Source organism: Dermacentor albipictus, chromosome 8 (assembly GCF_038994185.2).
Source record: "Dermacentor albipictus isolate Rhodes 1998 colony chromosome 8, USDA_Dalb.pri_finalv2, whole genome shotgun sequence".
Taxonomy (NCBI): domain Eukaryota; kingdom Metazoa; phylum Arthropoda; class Arachnida; order Ixodida; family Ixodidae; genus Dermacentor; species Dermacentor albipictus.
Genome location: NC_091828.1, coordinates 78529337 through 78556154, shown reverse-complemented (window position 1 = coordinate 78556154; position 26818 = coordinate 78529337). Strand labels below are relative to the sequence as shown.

The window sequence follows — 26818 nt, the reverse complement described above, 5'->3', positions numbered from 1 at the left end:
TTATGAACCATGACGAAATAACGCAACTCTTAGTTGTATTTCCTTAGTTGGAGTCCTCGTGGGCAACAGCACATGTCCACTTGGGATGTCGGCCTATTATTACGGTAATATAAATGGAGGATGGTAAATAACATAAGAAATTGCCTGCCACGTGCCACAGTTTAAAGAAAACATAAACAAAAACTCCATAGTGAATGCCACAAAGTGAATCGGAGTGATGGCATGACTGGGAGTTCCAGTCATTGTAAAAGTGATGTTCCTCGTCAGAACCGATTAGTAGCTGTTTGTCGATCAATCTGGTTGCGCTCTTTCTTATCTGAAAATGCCTCGGCTGTGATGGTGGACGATATCTCCCTGATAAATGCACGCATGTTTGATTAGCTCAACATGAAAGAGTATCATGTGTTCATAAACAACCATATGTGAAACCCATGGTATTTCATAGGTATTCGTTAAGAAGGTTATGGAACCTGATTTTTAAAATGCCATTGCACTACTTGACGATTCTCGTGTCGTACCCTACTTTGACCCTATTCTTGTAGACACATTTCTAGCGCATTTGCGACACTATTGAGGACTCTAGCGAATACTTAATATCGGCATATTGGGATCATTGTTTTAAGCAACGTGGCAACACCGTTAACAACGTGTCCACCGTGAGAGTGTCCCTCAAGCAGTAACATGTGTGGCCCAGATTACGTGTGCCTGACGTGTGATGCCTGACGTGGTTACGTGTGATGACGTATCTCTGACGTAGATATAAACTACGTTAAAGAAGCAATGGTGTCATTGCAGTTGTAATGCGACAGCCTCAGCTTCGAGCGCGCTCCAAACCGCGTGGCCGAAGGAACGCGCGAAAGCAAACATTCCATTTCGGTTATTTAAATTAGTCACTCATGTGCCGTGAGCAGGGCATCTATGACGATTTGGAATGGCTATTTGTTTTGCTAAGCAATATTTACAAAAAAGAAAGAAAAAGAAAATAGCATCCGTCATAATGATTGCACACTGAAAGAACGACATCTACGTCCACAGTTTGCCTTTACTGCTGTCGATGCATTTACATTTCTCGTTTTACACTTTACAGAGAGCGCTTAAGACGAACAAAAATCAGCTCACCATGTCATGCACCTAATTTGTTCATTATGACTTTGTTAGGCTCTAAATGAGTGTCGTGTGTAAAAACGTTGCCAAGAATTGGGTCACGGTTCATCATTGCAGACAGGGCATGCGAGAGTGTTCGGAAACTTTGAGCCGGTGCTCTCGTGCACCCTTTACCAATCAGCTTTTTCCTACGTCAGAAACGCTGCTTCCTTCCACACTCCAGTTTTGACGAAACATCTGTGTCAGTTTCGAGGACTTTGAGGAAACCTATAAACTTTATTTTACAGTAGTTAGGCTAGAACTTAGGCTATAGTTGTAATATTACAGTCGTTGAATGTTTGCACTGTGTTGATAATCCGGGGTGTAGAACACGAAAGTTTCTTTCTTCCCGCTATTTTCTTCTTTTGTGTAGACGAAAATAATTAACAGTTTCCATTTTGCAGTTCCTTCGCCTTGCTCACAAGTACTGTACAAATAAGTTATGCAGATCTCACGCACTGTGGGTATCGATGTAAGCGAAGCTTTCCATTGTGGATGCTTTGAATGACGATAATTAGCGGTGATGTGAACTGCTGAAGCTTAACTTTTTCGACGTTTAGGCTAACACGAGAGTGGTGAGTTGATGTTAAACGTTACCTTGCGTGCACCACTGCTGTTTGTCTGCGTAGTACACAGAACAGAGAGGGAGAGGTGATTACTCGAGGCGTTGCTGCGTGCCACATTTTATAACCTCTGAGATGGTTGAGTGTTGTCATTTCCTCACGAGCCACATCGCATTGTGGCAGTACTAAACTGGAATTGGATTACGGGGCTCTACGTTCCAAAATCCCACTCGGATTAGGTGGCAAGCCGTAGTGGCGGACTCCGGAATAATTTTGACACCGTGATGTTCTTTAGCGTGCACGAAAATCTAAGTGCACATGCGTTTTCTATTTCGGCCCCGTCGAAAGGCGGCTGCCGTGATTGGGATCAATTCCACTTCCTCTAGCAATGCCATAGCCGCTAAGCTACCGCGGCGGGCACAAAGATGTGTGTTTTACGGTGGACCACTTCCACACTGTCGTCTGGGCCCTGCGGTGCGCATTAATTAATGCGACACTGCTTCTGCGCGCCCTGCGTAATTTGTCCCCTTGACATATTTGCATCGTGTTTACTTTTCAGACATAGCAGGAACATACTGTACCGTACCCCGAACTTAAGGTTATCCACTTTCCCCGCAACCATTGTCGTATAGTAGTAGGGTTTCCTTGCCTTCTCACGTCACCTTCACCCCCCTCCCCCTTGTATGGCAACTACCTCTTCTCCTCCCTCTTCTCTACAGTTCTATCTACGTCCCCTCTGGACTCGCACGTTAAGAGAAAGAGAAGTGCTGGATTTCCTGCAATGCTTTTGAGGGTGGTCAGGGATAATTACAGCTGTCAAGAGACTAAGCGGCGACGCCCAGACTGCTCCAGAGGGCATTGTGCACATTCGACGCGGCGGGGTGAAAACGAGTTTCTAGCGGTCCCTTTCCTCTCTTACTCACGTACTCGCACCTGTCATCTATATACACGCTCTGAACTCCTCGCCCCCCCCCCCCCCCTCCGACGCGGTTTGCGCAACAGCAGCAGCAGGAGCAGCAGTGGGAAATTCTAAGGAACAGGCAAAGAAAGCTTAATTCGCTTTAAAAAAACAAAGGCCACGGAACGCAAATGACTAAAAGCTGTTGTCAACACGTACCCGTTCTCCGGTGTAAGGCTTGCCAGAAGACCGATGGCTATCAGTGCCAGGACGAGCGAGCGGCGAATTTCTTCTCCATAGTTGCTGTTTCGGGCAAAGCAAGACCTGCGCGTAAGGCTTACTCAAATAGCGTGACCACGTCAAGGGCTTCGAGACCGCATGTTCTTTACGAGGATATGTACTTAATACGCGGTACATGAAAACCTTCAGAAACAGGAATTCCAAGATACTCACTCCACCAATGAATCTATACGAAGACGAGAAGAGAGACGATGTTGTAGATCCTTAGTCGTCGTAATGGTGCACCGGGCGACGAGGGTTATTAGTTTTTGAAAGACAGGCAGCAAGTGCTCGAAAAAGAGTGAAGTCGGCGTATATTGTCCATTCTCTTGAACGCCCTTGCAGCTATAATTCCCGGAGCTTAACAATTGTGTGCTTGTGCTGTAAATCGTTCTATAGTCGGCGAGGATCGTTAAAAGACACGTTAACTCTTGCGCTTTACGAGTCAGAATTGTGGGTTTTGTGGCAGCCAGAATGTTATCAAGACATCGTCCTGATGTAATCCGCTTTTTTATGGTTTAATTTTTCTCGAATTTTCGAATTGCTGTTTCTTTTGTTTGTTCTACGTTTGTTTTGTTTATTTGCACACGCGTTTTTTTTCTCGCTTTGTTTCTTTGTTTGTTTGTTTGCTTTTCATAGTTATTGTGATCCGTAAACAGATTATATTACCACCATACGATGCCGAAATATTCGTAAGCCCGGCGTGTCAGCTGTTTGCGCCGGCTTCCTTTTCAAAGAAAGCTAGGACGTGAATATCTCAGTACATTTTTTTCTTTATTTTTAGAGGCTTCCTTGTTATGGATTTCCATTCTCACAGCTATTATAGAACTGTGTTAGCAGCCCCTCCGTTTAATAACGCTACACAAGAGGTGTTTTGCGTAGTTGCTCCTTGGAAGCTCTATATTTAAGTTGAACTATGCTCTGTGTGCTTGTTCAAGTAATATGGGCGAGACAATCAATAAGCTTGAACGACAGTTAAAGAGGGGTAAACGTTCTGGGGGCCATGATACGTTCAAAATATAGCGCTAATAATAATTACAGACAATATACTTTACCCGTCTCTGTAAAATTATTAATTTATAATGCCTTATTCGTGTCTCACATACATTATGGGCATCTTGTATGGGGCACCACAACTGAATGTAACTTGAGTAAATTATTTCGTATGCAGAAGAAAATAATACGTGTCATCGCTAATGTACCGTTTGCCGCCCATACTGAAAACCTGTTCAAGAAATACAACATTGCGACAGCCCATAAAATCTATAACTGCAGACTATTACGCGAGTATTACTTTAATACCAAACGTAACAATACTTTACTTGTAGAACTTGCAAATCTATCCGTCAATTCATACCGTTATTCCACTCGTACACCTGAAGTCTGGAAGGTTCCGCGCTCTAGAACTAACTATGGTTGTCAAATGCTGTGTAATAACCTTCCAAGATTACTGAATTTATACGACAGAGCAGGCTTCAATTTACAGGATTTATCACTGTCAGAATTTAAAACTCTATTGCTTTCACTTCAGAGCACGTTTGTTAGTGATTAGTAATGTGTGTTATGTTCCTCTTTTTTTGTCTGTTACCAAGTGTATATCATTTATTTATTTCAATGCCGCAGTGTGTTTGGCATTGTTATTGTGGAAACATTTCACTGTTATTTCATATATTATATAATTGCAATGTTTTATGGCCACTAGATAAATGTAATTTATATGGCGCTTGATGTGTAACCCCATGCAGCCATATTGTACCTAAGGGGGTGAGGTTACCTCAAGCCGCGTCTGTGCGGCTTTTTTCCCTCATCCACCTCCATTTACCACTCCTCTGTACATGTGTGTGTGTAAATGGAAATCAATAAATCAAATCAAATATCGGCGCTACGATATTATGTCGTATTATTCCGATGAGGAAACGAAAGCTTCTACTATTATCAATTTGTCCGAGTGCCACTAAAAATGCTGGGAGAATCGGGGAGATGGAAGTCATTCTTCCCCCGAGTTCAGCGGGAGGGAGGGGGAGGGGCTTTGTGGTATTGACATAATTTAGTACAACGTGTTATACGTGAAAATATCCAAAGAACGAATCTGCCACTAACTCCAATTAAATGCATTTTTTTCGTATACATGAGATCGACGCCCTTCGTGTGTTACGTCTCGGAGCAGCCTTCGAGCAACAACAAAATATTCAAGCTCATTCCGCCCTGTAAAGGTGAATGACGAGTGGAGGTGTAAACATCCCGGTAAGAAATCTTGTAGTAAATACTTTATTGCATCGGTAACAGTGGCTTTGTGGTCGCTATGATATACACTGATCGGTATAGTCGCAAATGCAAACACATTCTTGGATAAATCATATCGCCAAATCGATACACGTACACCGCTGGGTGGTCGGGTGGGCCGCATCGGTGTGACATCTCAAGCGATATATGTGCGCAACACGAAACACGTAAACCACTCTTTTTCCAGCCCCGACACGTCCACATTAAAATCTCCGACAACGACCGAAGGTGTGGTGTCATCGCAGCTAACCCACGTAAAATGAGTATCCGTGAATCTTACGGGGCTATGAGCCATTGTATATTTTTTTTTTGCTTGCTGACTTACACCAAAGTGCGCCGCCCATAATGACCTCACGAACCGCGGATGAGACGACGACTGAGGATCGCCAAGCCATAGTGATGCTGAAGTCACTTATGGACGCCATGCGCATTCTACTGAGCAGCATGAAAACCCCATGGGCACAGAGCGCACTGCAGGTGCTGGACACCTTGAGTCCGGTGCTTGCGGCTCTAGGGTAAAACCATGGCCCGAGCGATGCCGTCGTTTCAAGAGAAAGTCAAGCATGTATCTGTCTTGAAGTGGAACGCCAGAGGGCTTAAGTCACACATGTCCGACTTTAGACAGTTTGTTTTTACGCACCAGTTCCCCATTATCGTGATTTGCGAGCCCCACCTGTCAGCTCCCATCAGACTGTCCGGGTATGAGTGCTTTATGTCCTCTACCCACGGAGAGTGCAGCAAGGTTGTTGTGTTTATACGCCGTGACTTGACTTATGTACATCACCCAGTGCCTCCTGACGAAGCGAATCAATACGTTTGCTTAACAGTGAAGAAGAAAAAGCTCACGTTTAATATTCTTGGAGCCTATTTATCTCCAACAAGCCGTCTAGATTGTGAGCGCCTACGGGGAATTTTGACATCTACTCCAGAGCCGTGGGTGCTCACTGGTGACTTCAACGCCCACCATTACCTATGGGGAAGCTCCAAAGTTAACTCTAGGGGCAGAACGTTGGTGTCCTTTGCCTCTGAACGGGAATTTTGCTTGTCAAATGATGGTAGCCCTACTTATCTGCGTGGATCAGCGCATGGCAGCTGCTTGGACCTAACCTTCGTGTCACGGTCGCTTTCGAGAAGAGTGCACTGGTTTTCTGATTTAGAAACACGGGGTAGCGACCACATCCCAACCTATTTGAAGATCGAAGGTTTGACTAGTTCCAAGTCTTCCAGAACCGTCCAGTGCACCGATTGGCCTAAATCGTGCGTCGTTTACCTCAGGGTACGCACCTGCGGCCACGCCAGCGTTTCCTCCGTGGTGTTTGAGCCGTCCACAAGTTGAGATAATGATTCCAGGACTACAGAAGAAGACAGATCTACCGGCCCCTGCTCTAAAACAGCTGAGCTTACTTCTTCTGCATGAAAAGTACAGCAACCACGTGCACATCTACACCGATGGATCGACTACGTCATGCAGTTCTGGTGGTGCCGTGGTTATAGCAACGCGAGGAATGACACTGCGGTTCAAGACATCGCATGTCACGACCTCAACGGCGGCAGAACTAACGGCCCTGCGTCGAGCACTGGAATTCATTGATTCGGAAAGACCCAGAAAATGGGCTGTGTTCTGTGATTCAAAACCGGCATTACAGTGCACGCAGTCAGTTCTCCGACACGGATGTCATGACCAATTGACATACGAAGTCGTGAAACTACACCATGGCGTCCAACAAAAAGGCCACGAAGTCGTTTTTCAGTGGGTACCTGGCCACTGTGGAATCAGTGGCAATGATTCCGCCGATAACGCTGCTCGCACAGCTCATCAAGAAGAGCACAGCGTTCTGATTCCGCTTTCAAGGACTGACGCTGCAAGGCAGCTTCGACACCTGGCACGTAGCCTCACAGTGACCGAGTGGAACTCGCAAAACTTACGACTGACACGACTACATCGACTAAACCCCTCCCTGCAGCTCCGACCTCCACCCGGACTTCCTCGACGTGAAGCTACGCTTCTCTGTCGCCTTTGGTTAGGAGTGGCCTTCACAAAGGCATACTCTACATTAATTGGAGTGACTGACAGTGCGGCATGCGAGGTCTGTGGCACCGAAGAAACCATCGACCACCTGCTGTGCCACTGTCCAAGATATGCCCTAGAGAGACAAGAACTTGCCAAAGCTTTCTAAAAACTGGACAATTGGCCGCTTTCTGTGCAGGTGCTGCTGGAACACCGCCCACATCGCCCGTCGGCCCATAAAGCGGTGAAGGCACTTTTGTGTGGACGACGGGTTTGTGCGACCACCTGTGACTATTAAGGCAATCGTTGTAAAACCACACGCGTCAGCGAACTTGCCGCAATTTCCTTCTTTCCTTCCCTCCTCTCTCTCCCTGTGATCATTGCTTTCCCCTTTCCCATTCCCCTGGTGTAGGGTAGCCAACCGGACGTTATTCTGGTTAACCTCCCTGCCTTCTTCTTTTCTCTTTCCTCCTGCTGACTTACGGGGGTATGAGCCACTGATGCTGATAGTTTTCAACTTGCTGTTCTGTATGCGTGATTAGAAAAAATGTAAGCACTGTCCGCTTCACTGTGCTGAGTGCTTGTTGCCTCTGGCTTCCTGGGCTATGAGCCATTACACCTTTTTGATTGCTTACGGGGGTATGAGCCATTGATGATGATATTTCTTCTTATGTGCGGACGCGAAAATTTTATGGTACCCTAGACATGTACAGCTCCGCTGTAAAATTATTATGTAGATCCGGCACACATATTGAAATCTATGTGAATGGAAGATCTCTCGAAGCGGGCAAATAAATGCTATTGAACTAAATAACGATGTCTAAAATTGTCTTTATTGGGATTCGATGCAAAGTGTAATCTTACGCAGTGCTCGTGCTTATGAACCACACAGGTCGCAACCTTCGTGGCACGCAACGTCTATCCACTACAACGTTCGCAAGCAGCGCCGAAGTGCACCCAAACAGTTCGTGCGAATCCGCAATGCGAAAACGTCGACGCAGCGCTGCCACGAGGAGGAAGAACGCGCTGGACGTTTGTCGAGCAGGGCGAAAACGTCCGGCGTAAGAAGAAGAGGAGGAAGAAGACGAAGAAGGACGAGCCTCGCCATGGAGCAGCGTTCCTCTGGAACTCCGGCGAAGACCGCGAAAGGTGCGACGGCCCAACGAAAATCGAGACACAGTCGTCGCACCGGTTCGCCCGCCCAGAAAGCCTCGAAGCCGAAAAAGCACCGGCAACCGGCTGGGCAGCCGGCTGCGCTCGACGCGAGTGCGCCCACCCAGCTCGCACCCGCCGCCCAAGACAGCCCCGCGGACTCCCGCCCGGGTCCTTCGCCCAAGCGTAGCGATTCCATCGGCAGCAACTCGCTGGCTCGCATGAAAGACCTGGTGAGCACCCTCCGTGTTTTCGGGAGAATCTTTATTCATTCCTTCTTGTAAGACAAACATGGATAATAAAGCATACAGGTGGAGGAGGTCGAACATCTTGAAGGGGCAGCGCTAGACGACAAAGACCGAAGGCGGGAAGCACGAAGGACTACGCTGAACTCACGAGTAGCTTTCTTAGAAGGCACACGCAACTTTAGTACTACAACCTATAACCACCTGCCCTCCCATCGATGGCGTCATTATCAGCCCACAGACAAAGAGCAAAACCCAGTGATCTAATGCTGTACTATGAAGTGGTTTAAAAATGCAAAATCACTGTCATGCAAATTTAATGAAGGCATGCTTACACATAGGGATCATTTTTTCTTGATATGGTAGGCTTCAATAATCTCCCTCGCAGTCTAATTTCTATGTGCGTAACTAATTGTGGTGTCTTCATAGAATGGAGTACACCCGTGCTCGGAGCAATGCCGCGTGACGTGTGAGTAGGCATTACCCGCTGGCGAGCGTCTATGCTCTGACAATATAATGTTCAGGCATCGACCTGTTTGGCCGATATAGACGTTACCAAAGAAAAACTGAAGCTCGTAAACAACTCCCACTGTACATTGCACAGGCAGAGACGTGTGCTTAACAGTGCAGCCTTTCCCAGCAAGCGTGGAGGCAGCCTGTGCCTACTTCCTATGAATCTTACTGCAAATGTTGATCATCTTGTTAGGTGAAGAAAAAGGAACCTTTACATCAAATATACCGGCTACATTCCTGAGGTTCTGTGATGGTTGATGTGCATATGGAATTACAACTGCTTTTTTTTTCTTGTCGGCAGGCTCTGGATTATTCATTCTTGTGGGCACTCCTAATTTTACACGCTTAACAAGCTTCTACGCTGCCCCTTAAAGATGTTCAACCAGTGCCTACTTGCCCAAATGTCGATTCTTCTACAGGAAGAGATCGAAGGGATCTGTGCTGCCAGAGGGTCTCTTGAGATATAAAAAAAAAGAAAACAGGTAATACAAATGCAGCAAAGGAATGATATGATTACCAAGCACGCGCACAGATAAAACAAGTGTACGCAGCAAAAAAATGTAATGTTACACAGAACTATAGATTGTAAGTATAATCGAGCGCACAAGGCAGAATAAATGACACTGCTGCAAATTAAAATCGCAATTCATGCAAAAAACAAAAGTAACTTTTTTAAACGTCCCTATATCCTATATAGAGAATGGGGAAACTGCCTGTCCTAGGGGGGAGCGAGGTATGTACGTGTGGAATGCCACAACTCAACGGAATTCCACGGTATCTCAAAGAAAGAAATTCACCGCGATCACGACACTCCCTAATGCGAAATTTGAGCGCAGCTCGATACGTGTTTTCATTTTCTGTTTCATGATTATATGTGTACACGGTTTATATTGGGAAGAGAGCGCTCTCCGTAGCGCGGGTGCCGCGGACGATCTGTCTCGTGCGGCACATTGCAAAACGGAACGAAGCGAGGCGCGACTGCCTCGCCCATCGGGAGATCGCGAGAGGCAGCGCGTGGGTGACGCGTGGGCGCGATTCAAAGCAGCAGGCGAGTGGTTTTTGTTGTTGATGATAATAACTAAAAGGCAGTTCTCTGTTCTTTCCTCATCACACATATATAACATTGAGCAGGTCTTTTTTTGGGGGGTTGCACGAAATCAAACTCTCTCTCGTTTTAATTAAAAGGTTGTCTTTTTTTTCTTTCTCAGTCTTCGTTCCTTCCTCACATGGTCGCTTTTCAATCGCTGCTCCCATAGACGCGCTTGCTGATGCTCGTGAAAATTGGTTCTCGACCGCTTTTCGGCCGAAGCTGCGCGGCCCGTTTGGATCGACTTTGGAAAGCACATTAGCGTCGGCACCTGCGCGACGTTCTGCGCAAGAAGTCACACGTCACTGAACACTCAGTTCCAGAGCACTGCTCATTTGCGTCGGCTGCTAATGCTTTGAAAAACATTTCCCTAAATGATGAGCCAGGAGGTTCTTCTAGCGAAGCTTTCCTTTCTAACCATACAGGACTTTGCTCGCCGCGGTTGTCTTGTTGAATAGCCCAGCATGAAGGACGCCACACTTATATCACCAATACAGCTTTTATAGTCATTCGTTCTACAGATCGGCTGGTGAACGGCTTTGTTCTTAGCTGGATTAAATAATGGAGAACGGGCGGTACTTAAATAGCCTTGCCGCAACAAACATGTGTCTACAAGCACGTAATTCTTTCATTAAAGCGTAGCCTTACTTTATTTCCTCCTCGGAAATATGGTGAGCCTGCTCGGTTGGTTTCTCGCCAAACTCGGAAGTAGTGCGATCCGCGGTCGCTTATGCCACTTGTGTTGTATCCGCGTCTTGCCGTCCAGCCGTGGCATGCACGCATTCGCTACGCTACGTTACGCTACGCGACGCTACGTCTGGCACGCTACACTGCAAAACGCGGTGCGGAACACGAACTGTCGCGTTGCCGGAAACCCTAACGACCAAAACTTCTGCGACGGGACAAAAACGTGAACAGTTCGTGGCTCCAACTTGGGAACTAAAGAAAAAGTTCGCCCATCATGTGCGTCTGTGCATAAAATTTAATTGATAGGTTTCAATTACTGTTTCGTGCTTCCTCCCTATAGTTGATTCCGACAAGTTCGTTGGACATACCGTATTTCTCTCGATACAGGTCGTTATTTTATTTTTATAGTATCACGAAAATCTCGTGACACTTTACAAGACCAACGCAAGAAAACATTTCGAAATTTTTTTTATCTTGTATGCCGCGTAGTCACCTGGCGTGTAGGGGTTGGAGGACGGACTTCGGGATGAAAACCAAACTTGGGATGGTTTATTTTACATTATATACAGAGAGGTGAGAGTCAAGTAACAGTCGTACAGTCATTACGGGCCAGCAGCAACTCGGACGCTGCGGCCCGCGGCAAGAAGTTCGAGAGAGGTGAATCAGGGAATCAGGGAATGCTTTGGTCTCTCTGGAATGCTTCTTTTAAACCCTTCGAGGACTGGACGTCGCGTCATGTCTGGCCAATGGGAGAGTCCGCTCAGATGACGCCATTTTCAGCCAATGGTTGGCGCCCGTGTCGCGGTGTCACACCCGGCGGCTCTCTGCGGTCTTGCCTCGCAGACTTGCAATGCGCTTCTTCCAAGGCGGAGAATGGGGGGCACTCATGCTCCATTGTCCGAGGGCCCACCTGCTCCCGGCGGTACGGCTCCGCAGTGGTGGCAAATGCCTTCTTCAAAGGCGAAGAGGGGTAGGCTTGGGCCTTCCCGGCACGTCCGCCTGTCACAGCTATTACCGCCGTCTTGGTTTGGCACCCACTTTACTTCCAACAGTGCCGTGCTATCCCCTCGTTTTTTGGAAGAGTCAAGCAGAGAACAGCTACCGGCGGCTTCCGAACTTGTTTGCACGTGAACTTGTTTGCTCGAGCGCTCCTCTGGAATGTGCTGCGATTCGATGTGGTCCAGGGGAACTCGAAGTAGGCGCAGGAAACAGCTCCATATCTAACAGGCGCTACCATGCGTACGCGCTTACGCGTCGTTTTGAGCGAAACACGCCAATACGCTACCAACGTTTTTCACGCGTTCATCTTCCAGAATATATTAGGCGCAAACTATCGCGAAACGAGCTATAGCTACATTGTTCTGTGCCAGATCTTGTCCGCGGTCAGCCAACTGCAAACTCTGGCTACGACGTAGCGTTTCCTTCTTGAATTACTGAATGAAATTATCGCGCCACGGCCGTTTCGCTGCGATTGCAATGACGGCTAATACGTTGATTTTTCTAGTCTTCATGCTTGGAGCGTCAGACGTTCTTCTGACTCGGTGTACTGTGCATGATTTGCCTGCATTAAGCGGAATTTCTAAGCAGTCCTATTTTTCTAAACGCGGAAGACAACGAGACTCTGCTCGCATGCATAATGGCTACGAATTGTGGCCTTTGTGGCGCAACAGTTTGTCGAAAATGACCAGTTTGCGAAGTCACAAAGCTGATGGAAGTCGGAAGGAGGGAAAGTCAGGAAAATGAACGCACTAACCGCCATTCCCAGGCTGGCTGAGCCACGATTATCGCAGCTCCCGTAGAAACTGTAACGCCGGAGACCCCTCCGGTAACTTTTGTGAAAACATGAGGCAGAGTCTGCCTCGTGTGTATCATTATTTCTCTTCGAAGCATTGAGCTCCTGGCACGTGACGACTGTCACCTAACAGCCCACGTATACGAGAGCAGCAAACGTTGACAGAAGTACTGGAGTGATGAGAGTGCGAAAACATTTACTAAGACACTAAAGGGAAATGTTAGGTCGAGCTAGATCCATGCAACATCCGTCTATAAGTCTATTATCTTTTCCTGTGTGTCAATATTTCACTTTGTTACGTAGAAAATTGCCGCCGATGTTCCGGAAACGGCTGTTCTATTTTAACTGCCCGCACCCACCGTGGTTCGCCGCTGAGTGCCCATGCTTTGGCGTAGCGCTACTAAGCACGAGGTCGTGGGATCAAATCCCGGCCGCGAGGCCTCACTTTGTTGAGGGCGAATTGCAAACACGCCTGTGTACTGTGAGTAGTGTGCTCGATAAGGAAACCCAGCTAATGAAAATTAATCCCGAACCCCCCAATACGGCGTGCCTAATAATCAGATCGTGTTTTTACCTTGTAAAACCGCAGAATTGAATCATCTGAATCACAAGCTCGGGAACGGACGAGTTTACGCAATCTTCACATGAGCTCCCTGTATGGTGTTCTCTGTTAATCGGTCAGGGGTGGCGGTACAGGAGAGGTACCATTTCCTACAACAGGTGGTGCCACTATGATATTCTGACACCTAAAAAAAGAGTTTTCTTCTCGCTACGAATGACGAACTTGCTATTGCGGACTTCTAATCTTTCAATCTAGATCGATTTAACGTTTTTCTTTAGCGTCCTTTTAAAACTCTCGGTCCGAGGTCTTGTTGGCGCGGTGTACACTCCGGCGCTGGGCTGACTAAGTTGGCCAGTCATATTGCGGAGACCACGCTAACAGCCTTCATGTTCTCTGGTGCAACTGTATACCACATCCAACTTCCCAACCACAGTGTAAAATAACTTACAGCCTTAAAAGTGGATAAGTGTATGAATTAGTCTATAACTCGCGCCCTTGCACACTTCTTTGGTGTAATGTTGTATCAGTTTAAGACCTATTTACACCGTTACTAAATATTAAGGGCGTAAATTATTTTACAGCACATCTCCGAGATCGCCTACAACCACATCACCGTTGAGTGGCTGATTCTGTCATCCAGTCTGCAAGACGAACAAGGAGCTCAGTGATTAGCTCAGTGGTTTAGGTTGTCCGGCTCTCAACTGGACAATATGATAAACAATGGCGGTGGTGGTACGCAGCGAAGTGTTGGTTTTCCAAACCATACTGTGACTGTAAAGCTGACGAAGAGATCCTCGCCCGAGAATGACTGCGAAACGAAAAGAACGAACAAGGCTGTGTTGAAAGCGGAGAGCAAGCGCGCCGTCTACTGTCGCGCGAAAGGCAGGGGAGGGGATAGGAGGGAAGGGGGGGGGGGCGCCGTCATGCAACGGCAGCAACAGCGCATTTCGCTACTGGGCGCAAAGGGAACTATTTATCGTGGCTCAATCGGGCTCAATCTCACGCTCCATATTTGGAGGAAAGCGGCGAGCCAGTGCAGGAGGGAGGGAGGCGGCTTCGACTCCGCCAACAAATGCGTACTTTGCACGCATGCGCGCGGTCGCGTGCGCCATCTCTTGAAAGGAATCTGCAGACGGCTCATACCTTCTTGCGCTCTGTGTTCTCGCCGCTCTCGCGCTGACGCGATAGACGGCGCGAAGGTCAAGTCACTCGCTGCTGCTGCCGTAGAGCTGCCTGTTATTTGCTATCGCAATCGATGCCCCGCCTTTCGCGCTAAACTGCGACTTTTTTTTTAGTGTAACTGCATTTGGGATTTTTTTTTATATCAATGAGGCGCGCTTCTCTAGCGTACGTTCATTTCGATGTGAGTTAATTTACTGTTCCACTGCAGGAGAACGGCTTCTGCCGTCGATATCCAATAACCGTTGCCTCGCGGCATCTGATTCCGTCTTATGACTGCAAGTTTTCTTACTCCACCACACCACCTAATTTATTGCCGTCATCGACTGCGCTTCCCTTCTCTTACTACCCATTCTACATGTCTAACAGACAATCGGTTATATTACACGGTATAACCAATGTGATTTCTTCCTCTAAATTTTCACACAGAATATCGGCCACCCCAGTTCGTTCTCTAAACCGCACCGCCTGTCTTCCTGTGTCTAAACGCTACACCTGTCTCTTTTTTTTTCTTCGTTCCAACGCTGGTATCCCGAATCTTACCTCCTTATGAAGCTTCCTTTATTGGCGGCCTTAAAAGTTATCGAGGGTGCAAATAACTATATAACTAACACCCTTACACACGAAGGGTGTAAATGCGGGAGTTATGCATTGATTTACACCTTTATTCACGTTTAACAGACGTAAATTATTTCGATGGGGGCGAAATGCGAAAACACCCGTGTACTTAGATTTAGGTGCACGTTAACGAACCCCAGGTGGTCGAAATTTCCGGAGTCCTCCACTACGGCGCGCCTTATAATCAGAAAGTGGTTTTGGCACGTAAAACCCCATAATTTAATTTAATTTTTTAAGATATAAATTATTTTACAGTGTGCGCGTGTCGTGTTACCTTTTTTTTTACGCGTTCCGTCCGATAATATTTCGTTATTTGTTTTGCCTAAATAAACTGGCTTTCTTTCTCCCGTCGTCCGCAGGCCCTGATTGGCCGGGAAGACCAGCGTCGCCCCTCCGAGTCGTCGTGGCGGCGTGCGAAGGTGGCGGGGCTGTCGTGCGCCCGCACCGCGACTCCACTCTGTGTCTTTTGTGTGGCGCTGGTCGGTGCCGGCCTGCTCACCGCCTTGATCCTCGGCTCGTCAGCGACGCGCAAGGCCCGTCAGATGGCCTTCCAGTACAAAGGCTGCACGACCAGGTGACGCCGTTGTTCACGCTCCCACGGGCGGGGGGTAGTCACTGATGGCGGGATGTTCTCACTTTCGGTTTCTTAAAACCGTTCAGTGTCCTACAGCAGTTAGTATGTTGAAATCTATCCTTTGCGACTGCAGGTTTGAGGCGTAACCAACGCATTTTCTGCAAGGCAAAGTGCAATGTGATGCACGATATAGAAAGAAGCAGCTTATTTATTTCAAACACTTTTCTTTTCGATAATCAGTTTGTGTAGTTGAAATGATTAACAGTGGAGCTAGTTTTCTTTGTTTTTTTTGGGGGGGGGGGGGTTGAGCAGCAGGCGCTTCACCTGGAAAAGTGGGAGAAGGTGGGCGGGTATTGTCATTCGTCATTGTGTGCCAGGTACCCTAATACGCGAATTTCGCGAGGAGGAAGGTAGGTTCCGGGTGTGCGCCCCTCCCCATCCCTGTGTCTACACCCCGTGGGATTATGAATAGTTAGTACATTGATTGCCCTAATTTTGCAGAAATTATAAAGTTGGCATCATATGAATTAGAAAAGATTTTTGTTTTTTTGTTATTAACGTGCGCAAGCATCTATCCATTTAGGTTTTGTTCCTAGTGTGTTCTTTTTGTGGAAGTAATTACGTGTTCATTTTTGCGTGAACTGTCTAGTCTTATAACGGTGTACTCTATATCTACCTTTCTTGCGGCATATTGCATTGCCTCACAAAAATTTCTAGTGGGTACTCCGGCGCTAGTGTCTATCAAGAATGGTGGTTCAGCCGGCCTGTGAACGGCGAAGGCTACATGGTTTTGTCTACTAAACATCGTCCTTGTGGCTTCGAACGGTTTTGTGACTTCGTAAATCGGTGATTTTTAACAAAAGATTGTATTATGAATGCAACACTTCACAATGAGTATGTATGAGTGCATTGTGTAATTGTCTTCCTGTGCTTAAAGAAACTAAGTGCATGGAGATTGAGATATATACGGCGTAATAAATAAGCCGACAAGAGCGTTTGAAGCTACAAGCAAGCGCGAATATTAGACAAACCCGTGAACAAAGAACCACTCGCATGTTAACTGGAAAACCGCAGTGCGAGAGTTACCTATAGCAATCATTGCAGAAAATTCCATGCAACCAGTGATCAGTTCCCTAAGAGTATACTGCCAAACAAATATCGAAGGGCACGCGTTTGCATATTGTACGTGCGAAAGCGACGTCATGGCGGTCATATTTTGAACACCAGCATAGTAGAAAAATGCACTGACATGGTGGTGATGGTGGTGGCGGTGAATGGAGCTCATGGGTGCGAGTATCCTAAAAATAAACCTGCATGAAACATGACTATGTTTTCATGTATTTGGTCGACAAGATCGTGGGCAGCTGTTGGTTTTAGGTGGTAGATGTTTTTTTTTTTAATGCGAAAGTGCCAAATAGCCCATTGAACGAAAAAGCCGGCGTCTGCCGTCTGGAGCAGCGAAACGGCTCCTAAATTCCTATTGGTTACGAAAGGGAACATCTATTGTTCTGCTAGCGCGCCAGGTGTTGCGGAAGGGGAGAGAACATCGTCGCGACGGCACGTCACCCTTGCTCTCGCTCTGGGAAGCCTGCGTTATCCGCGCGTTCCTTCTCCGCGCAAGCTTTCGCCTGTGTTCTAACTGCACCTCGGTGACGCCAGACCAAAACACGGCGAGTGTCTCAGCGTGCTCGCTTGCCCGCAAGGAGTTTGTAACTTGAAGAGCCGCTCAGCGGCGTTCAATTGGACATTAATGTTTTCGCATTCACAACGCATAAGAAGTGCTTAGGTGTCCTCTGATGTTTCTAAAGCGAAAGCTTTACTGGCCGCGAACTTGCGATTACACCGTGACCGTGCTCCGAGGAGGCACATAACGTCGCACCGCGTTCTTCGTCGTTGCGTTCGCCTCTGCTCGCTTCGCAAGCTGCGTCGCATGCCTGATAACACGTCGGAGGATTGAAAAGGAGTGCTCGCGTGCGCCGCAACCACAGTTGAGGTGGCAGTATGGACGGCGACAATTCTGATAAGCAGGGGGAGGCCTGGAATCGACATCGGAACGAGATGAAGAGGAAACGAATCGCCCAGGAAGCAGACAAACAGCGCGCCGAACGACTGGCTAAACGCCGCAACACAGCTAGACAACCAGACTAACCTGGACTTGCAATCAAGATTAACCTAGGCTAACCATGCTATGCTTTAGCTTTCACTACGTATATCCTGGCATAGCCGAGCCAAGTCACTGCCAATTTTTTTTCTTTAGCTCCTTTCCTAAACCTGCGTCTTGTAATCTTCGGTAAAGGGGCATTGACGCCACAATTCTTAAGCTTGCAATCATGCGTAGCACGTGAGACCACACACGTCCCACAACAAGCCGGCAAAAAATGAACCGCATTCGGTGCTGTAGAAAATTCGTAGTATAAGTTTTATGTCGCATTTCAACCCTACAGCAATGTGGCAACACTGTGTAGTGGTGCAATGAAATCGCACTGCCAGAAACGGCTCTCTCGGATTAACCAAAGCCAAACGCCGGAAGGTATTGCGGGAAACGAAAATGCGTGTCGCTGCCGTGCGTCATATCGTCTTTTTTTTTCTTTTTTTTCATCTGCGTCTCATTGGTCTGCTGTTGCTTTTTATCGCATGAGTAAAAGAATTGCGCGCCCAATTATTCGGCGACGCCCTTGCTTCGCAGTTCGGTGCCAGAGCATGTGGACCGTAAAACGTTCGATGTGGTTTGGGGCAGACGACTCAGCGACGGCTCTAACTGTCGTTGTCCTAATGGTCCTGTTTCGCTCGTACTTTGTTTGTTTGTTTGTTTGTTTGTTTGTTTGTTTGTCTGTTTGTTTGTTTGTTTTGTTGTGCGTGTGGCCCGATGGCTGACAGAATACCTGCGTCTTCTTAACGCGTTCTTGTTGCCCGAAAGTCACGATGAGTCGGCAGGGGCAACATGTTCTCGCGAGTCGAAGCGATGACGTCGTCTCACGTCCGGGGCTCTCCCATGCTCGCCGCGCAGAGGCTGCCAGGAGCACTTGGAGCACCTGTCCAATACCCTCAACAAGACCGTAGACCCGTGCAGGGACCCGATGGCCTACGTGTGCGACAAAGTGCGCTGGCGGAGCGAGATCGTATCGGACGCGCTCACCGACACGCTGGTGCGCTGGTACGAGCTCGGCGCCACCTTCCTCGAAAAGCAGCGAAGACCATCGCGTGAGTGACGCGCGCAGCTGTGTAGCTCGGCTTTTCTCTGTATGCTTTTACAAAGGTGAAGGTTTATTATGTTTCTATTGGAGAAACGTGAATAAGAGCGGTCGAATGAGAAACGAAGTTTCTCTGTCGCAAAAAAAGGAAAAAAAAAACTGGCTGTGGCTTAGCTAAGGTTAAGCCCAGGATGCGAAGCATACTAGCCTTTATTTTAACGCGACAGCGTTAAGGAGCTCGTATCGCAGAAAAGCCGGTGTCGTCGGCGTCGGCTCAGGCGTGCGCCGTTTGCTCAGGCGCACATTTCGTTGTCGCGCCGAACGCTGCGCTGCTCGACGCTCACCGCGTCCGATGCGGGGGGCGACGCCGCGAGCGACGCCGCGAGTTGGAGCCCCGTTTCTCCTCTGTCGTGATGTCACGGTGTCACGTGGTATTGAAGGCGACACCGCCGCGCCTGAGGAGCTGGGTTGAGCTCTAGTAATATGCTTCGCATGAAAACAAGATTGGGAGAGAAACAATTTATGATATCTCAAAGGGAAGCCCATTACATCTAGAACCGAAATTTGGATGCCTTAGAACACGCATTTATAGATTGAAGAAGGAGGAATAAGCGTGTGCTTGCTGCGGTAAAGCTATGGAAACTATGCGGCACGTTTTATTAGAATGTGAAGATATCTGCCCAGCGGTTGATTTAGGCACGTCTGGCCTCCTTGAAGCCCTCCTTGATGTCCGGAATAAAGATTGGTAAGAGGCGATTGGAAGATTGGTGGAAGTAGAGCAACCACAAACAATAGAGGCCTATAAAAATAAATTTCCCAAAAGGAGTTCAAAAAGTTTGGTTATGGGAATTCTTCGTGTTTTTTTTCCTTTTCTTTTTTTAATATAGGTAGGACATTATCCACTATGATAACAAGAGCTTGGTGGCGCAACCCACCACCCTCTTCCAAAGGGGGCGATCATAGCATCCATCCATCGCGTGCTGTTTCTACAAGAGAGCTCGCCTTCGTGCATAGTGTTCGGCGCCAGCGTCTCCCGGTAAACATTACAGTTACGTAAGATGCAGTTGCCGGGAAGCATGAAAAGCAATCAGGGATCTTTTAATGCTATCGCGTTCTACTCATAAAGGCGAGGCTTAAGCGTCTTACCAATTTTTTCACGAGATGTAGGATTAGCCTCCCGGCTGAATGTCGTCGCGCAGGTGGCGGTAGCATGTTCGAATTCTCGCGAGCGTCTCTGTTTGCAGCAGCAGCAGCAGTAGGAAGGTCAGAAAATTGACTGCAAGTGTAACGTACTTATCCTGTTCACGTACAATCCCTGTGCATTGTGCAGTCAAATGTTGCGCATGAGGGTTGTGACGTTGCTGTGATCGACCATCTCGCCATCTTACGCGCTTGCATTTAGACAAATAGAACGCTGTAACGCGTTTCCGCAGCATCATATACGCTATGCTAATAGTGATACCGGCACGCTTTTTTTTTTTGTCGTATCTCCCTTTGCAGCGCATCCCGGACATTCATGGCCGTGTCCGATGATATGCTGCTGCTGTCTAGCTGGAGAGCTCATACCTAAAAAAAAGAAGAAAATAACTCAGTGTCTTGCCACACTGTGAAGAAGGATGACCAGTGAAGCTGTGTATGCGGGCCCCTCAATGGCGAACTGCAGCTCCGCTGTGGATGGGGCCTGTGTTGCACTATCTTCGGGATTTTTTTTTCTACACGGAGACACGATAGCAGGAGAGAAAGTAGCCTTAACAGTTTCGCTGTAAAAGGTAAATTACGTGCTCGATGGTGGGACTGAAGATCGGTGCCCCAGCACAGCAGCCCGGTGCTCTAACCATTAGGCCACAACCGCACGTACACTAGTATCGTGACAAAGCCGACTAGTTCTTTGAGGTGACCGCCGCATCTGCCAGACGGCGTGGCGCGGGTGCATGAGAGAACATGCTCGCACGCGAACTTCTTCTACATCGAAGACGCAAGGGGAAAGACAATGGGCAAATTTATAGCATTGGGTTACTCCTTCAGGAAAGCGTCGCTTCTCGGGGATTCCAAGATGTGCACTGGATCTGCGTAATCTGGGGCGCTATAGCGTAAAACTATTCCAAACTGTTTTTTCTATTCCGATTCTGCAGTCAGCCCTCCGCGATTGGTCAAAAACTTTTTTGGACCCCCCCCCCCCCCCCCCCCACTTAAGCTGCCTCTCATGCGACGTCACGAAAACCGCAATTGCTCCCCCGTCCGCTATGACGTGTACACGCTGGTTATGCATGATCTGACCTAACAAAAGAAAAATATTTATTTCTCAATCGACGCCTTTTCGCCATTAGCCCTCGACTATTGGTCAAGAGTTTTCATGCAATAATATGCTGAACAAAACTGAATTTTCTTCTGAATAGCAGCATGCTGCCACGATTCTGAAAGGAATAAAACATGGCTCCCGCCAATCACTCGGGCACTGGCTACTCGCACCTGCAGGAGAGCATGGGTTTATTTGCGGATAATCAAACATTTTGAGTGGCCGTGTAACGTTTTCGAGCACTTTTGGCACGTTTACGACCTCATTCTGCGAACTCTTTGCTGAGGATCAGTTTTAGCATCATTCTTAAGTTTCCGTTGCATGCCGCCGTGATTTTCGACCAGCCACCGCAAGCTAAGGGGAAGCGGACCAATCGCAGACGCCGGCACCGCCTTCTTCATCTGGTTATCGATTTTCAGTGCAGTGGCTCGACCTCATCGAATCCCTCTGCACTTGAGCGTGTTCCTCGCCCCCTTATCAGTCAATTAGATAAGACAAGCCGCTCGGCGTAGGCAATGTTATTCGTTTTTCAAGCAAACAAAAGTGGCCTCCTGTGAACGAGGAGAGCGTTTGATTGGTCTGTTCAGACAACCCTGCGGGTACCGCCCGATGCTTACGTCGGTGGTTACGCAAATTTGACGTCAGGAGATTGGAATAAAAACATATCGGAATAGTTTTGCGTTATAGGACCCCTATTTTGTTTTCCTCGGATATCTGTATGGCCGCACTACCATCATGCCGAAACCCTTCCTATTGCACATAGTTCTGCGCAGGCCGCGGAATCTCCTCATCCACGGACGGACATGTTTAGTCTGTCTCCTAGACTGTAAAGGGCGATCGTATTAGAATTGGTGAGAGTGCTCGACGGTGCGCGCTCCGTTTCTATTCCCTACGCAACCGGGCAAAATCCTGATTTCTTACGAGACCTGTTCAAGATGCTTGAGAGCGTATTGACGCGCTCGGCCCAATCTTTAGCTCAGGGGTTCCCAAATTGGGCTTCCGCGACACCCCCCAGTTCCACAAACGGCATTTTAGTCTTCCACGAGTAGCCAAAACGAATCCGACCCCATCCCTTTTCCGGCATATTCTTTTTTTTACATTTCAGTTTGGACTTATCAATTAAAACCGCCACATCCGCATCAGAGTAATGGAAAGGGCGTTGGTACCGCAGACCTCAGGGCAGGCAGGTGGGGCAAGAAAGTTTCGGGACGCCTGCTCTCGCTCTTAGGTCGTAACCGATGTTCTCGTAGAAACAAATACACCTCAACTCGTCTCTGCAGCTGCGTCGGCGCTGTACCAGGGTTGCGTCTCTCGGAAGGGCCACACCTACGAGCGCCTCGAAGAGGTTCTGTCGTTCCTCAGGGACCGCGGACTGCACTGGCCCCAACGGGTGACAGGCGTGGGCGCCACCAAGCACGCCCTGAACGTCATCCTCGACCTCCTCATCAACTGGGGCGTGCCCTTCTGGCTCGAGATAAGCCTGAAACAACTGCCCGGCGACACCAGGCACGTGTCTCTATACGCGGTCAGCTAGAGGCGGCACCGCCCCCGCGGCCCGCTTCCCTAATTTCACCATCTTCGGCAACCTTTGAATAGATAAAAGCATTACTCATTAAAGGCTTTGCTCGTTAGACACGTCTTCTCCGTTTACCTTATGTGCCTGCAGTATGTGAATTTAGCTGCATTACATGAATTGCTTGTATTGACTTTCAGACCGCGCGAGATGATGGGCTAGTTGGTTTGACATGCCAGTGTGCTTTAGCTTAGTACGACAAGTTAGGCCCACTCCGCATGCGCATCCTATGCCGTGGGCTACCGCGGCGCTACCTCCGGTTACCATTATTGAGTAACAACCAGGCAGCGCCGGGACCGCGCACATTGTTCAATTTGAATTCGCGATTTCATTCACCGTCGTGACAACAAAAAATCAATCGCAACAAAGGCCAGTGGCACTTAGTCTCATCCCACACTGGACGAAGTGGACAAACTATTGAAGCACTTCTGTCGTACTTATTACGGTGAGCGTTCTGTTTTGGCACTGCGAGACCTGGGGACGAAATGCAAAAACGCCCGTGTCTCCGCGCATTGAGGGCACGTTAAAGATCACCTGGTGGTCAAAATTAACCCGGAGTCCCCCGATTCAGCGTGCCTCATAATCAAATCCTGCTATTGGCACTTAAAACCTTAGAATCCATTTATTCAAGACGGACATGCACGGGGAACGCCACGATCTCTGTAGAACCCTTTGCCTTCTTTCAAAGGCAGTAAACGAGTGTATTTTTCATTTTTCTTTCTTAAGGCTCTGGACGAGTTTTTTCAAGAAGTTTAGATCATTATGTGCCAAAATACGAGATCAATATTGGTATAGAGACTTGCATAAATATTGGGTACTCCTTGATAAGCTCTCACTGGCGGGGGGGGGGGGGGGGGCGGGGGGGGCTGGCTATATAGGAGATGGAGAGTTGGACTTCAGTGTGAGTTGACTCCACATTTTTTGCTTATCAACGAAGCCGACAGGAAAAGTCCGGCTTCACACATTAAAACAGTCCCTCAAGTTTACTGGGCATTGAACTATGCAGTTTATCGCGGTGGCCTTGCTAAAAGAAAACGCTCGCCGGTCACCCATAAGGTTGTGACCAAGCACAGTTTAATAAATAATGTGTGACGTAGTACACACAAATCTAGCTCTTGCACGTTGCGCGGGGACAAGCAGTGTTTCTTATCTAGAGGGCCGCTCTTATGCGCCCGTTCCGGCGTTGGGCGTCACCGTCCCTCGGCGTAAGGGCCCGTACATGGTCGCTCCGCCCGTCCGTTCCGCCCTCGTCCGGTCGCGAGCGGAAGCCCGAAAGGCGGAAGGTGTCGCAAAATTCGATGCACGCTCAATCCGCACGAGCGGAACGCACGCGCACTCCTATTGGGCGACGCGGCCTGTTGACAGCTGGCAACCGTTCGGCGGAGCAAAGGTGTTCAAGGTTGGCAACGACCTTTGACAGCAGACGACACTGGCATATTTTTGCAGATGTGATTTCAATTTTCCGCGTTCCGGCGAAAATGCGATTCTAGGCTGCCACATTCTGTTCTGCAGCCGTATGTGTTGCATTGGCACCGTCATCCTTCTTCGAAACATTGCACAGTCGTCTTATCTGCGCCACCTTTTACAGATGTATTGCAATCGCATCACGTCGCAGCACGCGACGTATTCTCGGATGATTACTTTCAGTGCACGCTGCCTTGGCTGGTTGAACAACACCTCTCTAATTATCCAACGTGATCCGTTCTGCGACACGCGAAACTGATATTGTCGCCGGAAGCGCGGTGGCGCGGTTTCTGTAGTGTTAGTGACAGCTTGCAAGAATACAGAACACACGCACATCTGTCGCGGAATGCATTTGCGTAGGTCGCCAAGAGGCACATTTCTACCACTGAGAACGCGTGTGAGGCCCCGAGTACAGCTTGCTGATACGCTTGCTCGTGCTTTTTTTTTTTCACTCTGCCAATTTTAAGAGGGTGCTTAAAGCAGTTGGATGCATGGAATGCCTTTTTCTTAAATGATATGCTCAGCGATGTCTGAAGTTCTCACCGTGTGCAGAAAAAGTTGTGCATGAGTGGTTAACTACATGCAGCAAGGAATTGAAGGTTAAGCAGTGAGTGTACAATTCATTATGACTGGCTTAAAGCAATGTGTATGTATTGCGGTGACCTTATGCAGATATATGCATACTCATGAGATATGTTTCCAAGGGGAGTACTTATTTGAAAGCATATAATTTACATTGCTGATAGGAAAACTTATTTTGAGTGAAATCAAACAATTGCATTCTTTCTTGCCAGCCTGGCTACCCAATATGTTGCCACCTTACTACGCCTGAACTATACGGTGCCATTGGACAATGCTGTATCCCTGCAGGCACGCTAGAACAGCTTGGATATGCACAAACAATCCTTTACATCGCACTTAAATTAAGGTGGTGTAGATTTGCTGTCACAATGTGCTTGTAAGCATAACTGCCGAGCATTCAAAAAAGTGTTTGAAATGTAAGGGTGGATGCTCAGGTTTGCAGGTGTGACATTTTACATTTATAGTGCAAGGACACACCGATCAACAGGAAAGATACCACACAAATCCTCGTGTTGTGACCTTGCAGTCACAATGCAAGTAGTTTTCAGTGGTGTTTAGCTATAAACATGTGAAGCAATCTGTAAATTCAAAACTGTATTAAGTAAACTGAGACACCATGAAAAGCAACATAACACTACGGTGTACACATATTTTGTCACATAAGCTCTTTGTGGTGCAGGTCAAATATGTATACAAGCTATTTGTAGGAAGTAGGAAGCCTATCCAATATAAACGAGAAACTTGCAGGCAAGGTAATCACAACAAACCAGCTGAGACGTTGGTACTATTCTACTTGTGCTTGTACTTCTACTATGCGCTGCTGGATGGTTGCGACTGATATGCTCGCGAAGGTTTGGGTCATTCACATTTCAAGGGATGAGTAACTGTTACATATGTAAATCATCCTCCTCTGCATGCAGCCGCTGTGGCTGGCAGTCGATGCCGTAGCCTCATGCTTAGCAGCCCAACACCACAACCACTAAGCAATCACGGCGGGTAACTGCTCCTCAGGTTGTGCAATCTGTGTGGCTGTATCAAAGCACTGATGTAACACGTGTTTCAGTGGGGTCTAACTACCGCACAGAAGTTGTGGTGCAGCGCTTCCTAATGACATGTGTTGCAGCTGGGATACAAAGAGTTGAGCCTTTGTATCCGATGAGCATACGGTAACTGGAAACTTTGTTTCCACTTCTAAAAATTTTTGAGTATGTTCTAAATGACATGAGCCCATGTTGTAGTGATATTTTAATTTTTAAAATAGCTGTACACGTTTGTGTACATCAAGTACACCATGAAATAACAGTCATCGGGGTATGCTTGAAAGGCACCTTCAGCATCTGCACTTCAAACCGCAGCCATGTCATAGCCATTGTAGGTGAAACAGCAGTAGTCAACGCGAAATTGACCGCCACTTTAGCAGTTTGCATGCAAACACACATTCATGTGGTGGCATTGTTTATTTTGGTTACCTGGCCCAGGCAAGTAATGTGAATAAGAGAACAATTATGAAACATCATTAGCTTAGTGAGGCCCAAAATACTAATTCGGGTAACTATTAATAGCAGTAGTCGAGGGCACGCTTGAAAGGCATCATTAGCAGTCTGCACGTCAAAGCGCAGTCAAGTCGTCGCCACTGTTGGTGAAATGGCAGCACTCAATGTGAAAATGACAGCCACTGTTGGCAGCTTGCATGCAAACACACATTCATGTGGTGGCATTGTTTATTTTGGTTACCTGGCCCAGGCAAGTAATGCGAACAGGAGAACAATTATCAAACATCATTAGCTTAGTTAGGCCCAAAATACTCAGTCGGGTAACTATTCATAGCAGTAGTCGAGGGCACGCTTGAAAGGCACCATTAGCAGTCTGCACGTCAAAGCGCAGTCAAGTCATCGCCACTGTTGGTGAAACGGCAGCACTCAATGTGAAAATGACAGCCACTGTTGGCAGCTTGCATGCAAACACACATTCATGTGGTGGCATTGTTTATTTTGGTTACCTGGCCCAGGCAAGTAATGCGAACAGGAGAACAATTATCAAACATCATTAGCTTAGTTAGGCCCAAAATACTCAGTCGGGTAACTATTCATAGCAGTAGTCGAGGGCACGCTTGAAAGGCACCATTAGCA

At 47.7% G+C, this 26818-nt stretch overlaps 1 protein-coding gene across 3 annotated transcripts in view; it reads left to right on the top strand.

Annotated features, from left to right (window-relative positions):
- LOC135896190 (membrane metallo-endopeptidase-like 1) overlaps positions 1-26818 on the top strand; it is a 54317-nt gene that overhangs the window by 8194 nt on the left and 19305 nt on the right. For 2 of the 3 annotated variants that reach the window (XM_070523632.1, XM_065424562.2), the window contains exons 2-5: positions 8067-8559; positions 15369-15583; positions 18591-18784; positions 22351-22576. In XM_070523632.1, the coding sequence (XP_070379733.1) occupies positions 8067-8559; positions 15369-15583; positions 18591-18784; positions 22351-22576 (1128 nt within the window). The remainder of the gene's footprint in view (positions 1-8066; positions 8560-15368; positions 15584-18590; positions 18785-22350; positions 22577-26818) is intronic. The other variant, XM_070523633.1, reaches the window with a different exon arrangement.